The following is a 5000-nucleotide window of genomic DNA, read 5'->3' as shown; positions in this document are numbered from 1 at the left end:
ACACGCTAAAAGTCCTGATTATTTACATGGAGTCTGGTGGAAATATGCTGGCTCTATACACGCTAAAAGTCCTGATTATTTACATGGAGTCTGGTGGAAATATGCTGGCTCTATACACGCTAAAAGTCCTGATTATTTACATGGAGTCTGGTGGAAATATGCTGGCTCTATACACGCTAAAAGTCCTGATTATTTACATGGAGTCTGGTGGAGTTTGGTGATGGGGATTTCAAGGCTGTTTCATGTTATATACATGATATTCTGCGCAGAAAAACATCAACAGGTCGGTCACACATAACCTGTAAGAGCTCAACTCTGCTGCCCTCTGAAAGTGTGTATAAGTGTGTGTATAAGTGTGTGTATAAGTGTGTGTGTGTGTCAGCACTTTTCCCGGCTGGTCATAAAGAAATCTGCTGCCGCTCGCATTTTATCCTGCTAATCTATAAGCATAATACCACAGTACCTCGCTTCACCTCTCTGCCTCCTTCTGTCTCTACTCCTTCCCTCCACACACTCTTCTTATACACTCTGCTTACACGTCTGGGTCTAAAAGTATCCTGTGTGTATACCAGGATACTGCAGCATTATAAACACCTTTGCTGTGTCTCAAACTGTGCACTTCTGTACGTGCACTGTTTTAAATCCATGCACTTCTGTACGTGCACTGTTTTAAATCCATGCACTTCTGTACGTGCACTAAATCCATAGTTCATTCACACTGATGAAATACGACCAGAGCCCTCTGAGTTACAGGTGTTATTTAGAGAGCGATGGGAGGGAGTACCATTTTATTTATTTTTTTTAAGTTGTTGCCGCTTTTTCCGACATTTGTCGCCTTTAGTTTCTGTTTTCTATTTTTTTTTTTTTTTTTCTGTAGACCTATTTGTCGCCTTTATTTTTTTGTTTTTAATTTTTTCTGATGTTTTTGTCGCCTTTTTTAAGGTTATTTTGGACATTTTTTTTCCGACGTTTTTGTCGCCTTTAAGTCTCTTCTTTTGAGTTTTTACAAAAATATTTTTCGATGTTTTTGTCGACTTTTTTAAGATTATTTTTCCAGAATTTGTTCAACGTTTTCGTAGCTTTTTTTTTTTTTTTTTTGGAAATAATTTTCGACGTATTTGTCGCCTTTTTTTAAGGTTATTTTGGACATTTTTTCGTCGATGTTTTTGTCTCTTTATTAAATATTTTTTCAACAATATTTTGTTATTATTTCATTTTTATAATGTTTTTGTTGCTATATTTTAGGCATTTTTAAAATGCGTTAAAAAAACGTTTTCGTAGCTTTTTTCTTGTTTTTTTTTAATTCTTTTCGACAATTTTTTCGATGTTTTTGTTGCATTTTTTAGGCATTTTTAGATTTTTTGTTCAACGTTTTTGTAGCTTTTTTCTTGTTTTTTTAGGACATTATTTTCAACGTATTTGTTGCATTTTTTATGTTTATTTTGGACATTTTTTTTCGACGTTTTTGTCGCCTGTTTATTTAATTTCTTTCGAAGTCTTGCATTTTTTTAGGCTTTTTTTGATATTTTTCCAACAATGTTTTTGACGTTTTTGTTGCCTTTTGTTATTATTTAATTTTTTGGATGTTTTTTTTGCTATATTTTAGGCATATTAAAAAGAAATTAGAGAACGTTTTCTTGTTTTTTTTTAAAATTATTTTCGACGTATTTGTCGCCTTTTTTAAGGTTATTTTGGACATTTTCTTCGATGTTTTTGTCACCTGTTTGTCTATTTTTCTTGATAATTCTTTGGATGTTTTTGTAGCTTTTTTGTGGCCTTTTTTATTTTTAAATACATGCAATGTTGGACCCAAAGTTACGCCGTTGCTATGACTACCCGGATGCTGTACTCAAAACGGTCCTAACGTTGAGTGCTAGAAGGAATACAGCTACAGCGACAGTTAAGTCACCAAAAGATCTAGTTATGGTCAGGAAAAAGACCGCTGGTTTGGATTAAACACTCCTGAGCAACCAACACGCATTTGGGACACCATATGGTGAAGGGTATGTGATGATGTGGGGGGGGTATGGTGAAGGGTATGTGATGATGTGGGGGTATGATGAAGGGTATGAGATGATGGGGGGGTATGGTGAAGGGTATGTGATGATGTGGGGGTACGGTGAAGGGTATGTGATGATGTGGGGGTATGGTGAAGGGTATGTGATGATGTGGGGGTACGGTGAAGGGTATGAGATGATGTGGGGATATGGTGAAGGGTATGTGATGATGTGGGGGTACGGTGAAGGGTATGTGATGATGTGGGGGTATGGTGAAGGGTATGTGATGATGTGGGGGTATGGTGAAGGGTATGTGATGATGGGGGGGTATGGTGAAGGGTATGTGATGATGTGGGGGTATGGTGAAGGGTATGTGATGATGGGGGGTATGGTGAAGGGTATGTGATGATGTGGGGGTATGGTGAAGGGTATGTGATGATATGGGGATATGGTGAAGGGTATGTGATGATGGGGCGGTATGGTGAAGGGTATGTGATGATGTGGGGGTACGGTGAAGGGTATGTGATGATGTGGGGGTATGGTGAAGATGGGGGGGTATGGTGAAGGGTATGTGATGATGTGGGGGTATGGTGAAGGGTATGTGATGATGTGGGGGTATGGTGAAGGGTATGTGATGATGTGGGGGTATGGTGAAGGGTATGTGATGATGTGGGGGGTATGGTGAAGGGTATGTGATGATGTGGGGGTATGGTGAAGGGTATGTGATGATGTGGGGGTATATATGAAGCTTTTACGCATGATTGTTGCGTAACATCCGGCTGTAGCTGTATCCCCTCTAGCCACAAGCGTGGGACGCTGGACACATCTACAAAGGTAACTTATACATGCATTATTTTTTAAATAAGTACCACTGTATGTAGTCAGTTAGGGAGACAACAAGCTGGTTTGTATTTAGTTTTCGGACGACTATAGGTGGCGGTATCGCTCCGCACGGCTTCAGCTTACATTAAAGGCTTTCAAGCGTTAAAGACAAAAGTCAATACAAGTTTTATTTTGTTTTATTGTCATGTATCATATTTTCTTTATGGCTTTCAGTTGGAGTGGCCGACATGTTATTACTACATCTGCAAAAAAAAAAAATTAAGCAAACAGACCGTGTGTGTGTGTGTGTGTGTGTGTGTGTGTGTGTGTGTGTGTGTGTGTGTGTGGTAGGGAGGGGAGGAGGGTGTATTGATTCAGTGTCTAGACGCAGATATATCAACTATCTCTCTGCAGACAGAAGGCCACACACACACACACGCACGCGTACACACACACACACACACACACACATACATGCACGCACGCACGCACGCACGCACACACACACTCACTCACTGCAGTGTTTTCTGCTCCAAACAGAAACTGATCCCACCTTTCGCAGAGGCTGGAAAACCCTGCTCAGATGTTTCTGTGTATATTTCTGTGTGTGTGTGTGTGTGTGTGTGTGTGTGTGTGTGTGTGTGTGTGTGTGTGTGTGTGTGCGCTTACGTTGAGGAAGCCCACCTGTCCGGCCTGCTGGGCGGAGTCAGGACAGACCAGCTGGACGAACTCCTTGAGCGTCTCCTGCGGGTGATACCTGATGGCCGGGTGGGAGAAGTAGGAGCCAGGCTGCTGCAGGATGGGGGAGGAGGAGAAGTGGAGGCTGGAGGGGGGAGCATGGGGGCTCGCTGTGGGGGGAGGGAGGGAGGGAGGAGAGAAAGAAAGGAGACAGAATATTATTAAGAGACAGAAAGGAGAGGGTTCGGGGAGCGAGGTTATAGAGAGTTGATACAGAGAGAGAGAGAAGGGGAGGGAGGAGAGGGAGAGAAAGAAAGGGGAGAAGAAATGATTAGAAAAGAGAGTGTTTGAAGAGGGATGTAGATGGTTGATAGAGAGAGAGAGAGAGAGAGAGCGAGAGAGAAGGAGGGAGAGAGACAGAGACAGAGAGAGAGAGGGAGAGAGGGAGGGAGAGAGAGAGAGAGGGAGGGAGAGAGAGAGAGAGAGAGAGAGAGAGAGAGAGAGAGAGAGAGAGAGAGAGAGAGAGAGAGAGAGAGAGAGAGAGGGAGGGAGGAGTAAAAAAGGAGGGAGGGAGGAGAACAAGAAAGGAGAAAGAGAGAGAGAGAGTAAAAAAGAGACATATAAAGTTGATTAAAGGGGGCGTGGCATCACATGCAAATACCTGCTGACACACACACACACATACACACACACACACACACACACACACACACACACACACACACACACACACACACACACACACACACACACACACACACACACACACACACACACACACACACACACACACACACACACACACACACACAGAGATACATACACACACACACACACACACACACACACACACACACACACACACACACACACACACACACACACACACACACACACACACACACACACACACACACAGCTGTCAAAGAGAAAGAGTGTGTGGAGGTCAATGAGTAGATTTATTTATGTTCCTCCTCTTCTTTCCTTTCCTCTTTTCTCCTCTCCTTTTTTTAATTCTTTCCTTTTCTCATTCCCTCCATCTTCCTCCCCTCTTCTCTGTGCTAATCTCACTCTCTCCTCCCCTCTCCTTCCTTCTTTCCACCTTTTTCCTCTCCTCTCTTATCTCCTCTTCAATCCTTTGCTCTTTTGCATCTCTCCTTTCCGTTTCCTTCATTCCACTTTTTTTCCTCATCACTCCTCTCTTGTCTCCTCCTCTTCTATCCTTTGATCTTGTCCTCCTTCCTCCTCTCATCCCACGCCCTCCCCCTCTTTCCTCCGCTCCTGTTTCCTCTCCTCGTTCCTTTACTTCATGCCCTCCTCTCCAGTTCTCTCCTCTCCTCCTTCGTTTTCTCCTCTCCTCTCTAATCTTATTAGGGCTCTAATTGGTCTAACATTCTCTGATTGCTCGTTAGCGGACAAGGCCTCGTTAAGGACTGTGATGAACAGAGACAAGAAGAGAGAAAGATATGTAACAGAGAGAGAGGGAGAGAGAGAGAGAGAGAG

General features: G+C 42.9%; 1 protein-coding gene across 1 annotated transcript in view; it reads right to left on the bottom strand.

Annotated features, from left to right (window-relative positions):
* The window catches only part of LOC144514004 (nuclear factor 1 A-type-like), a gene marked incomplete at its 5' end in the record, with an annotated part of 35173 nt that overhangs the window by 14283 nt on the left and 15890 nt on the right, over positions 1 to 5000 (bottom strand). Inside the window, 1 exon segment of the mRNA XM_078245199.1 lies at positions 3489 to 3667. Within this exon segment, the coding sequence (XP_078101325.1) occupies positions 3489 to 3667 (179 nt within the window).

The sequence above is a fragment of the Sander vitreus genome, unplaced genomic scaffold (assembly GCF_031162955.1).
Source record: "Sander vitreus isolate 19-12246 unplaced genomic scaffold, sanVit1 ctg408_0, whole genome shotgun sequence".
In the NCBI taxonomy this organism is placed as follows: Eukaryota; Metazoa; Chordata; class Actinopteri; order Perciformes; family Percidae; genus Sander; species Sander vitreus.
This window is presented reverse-complemented; position numbering and strand designations above follow the sequence as displayed.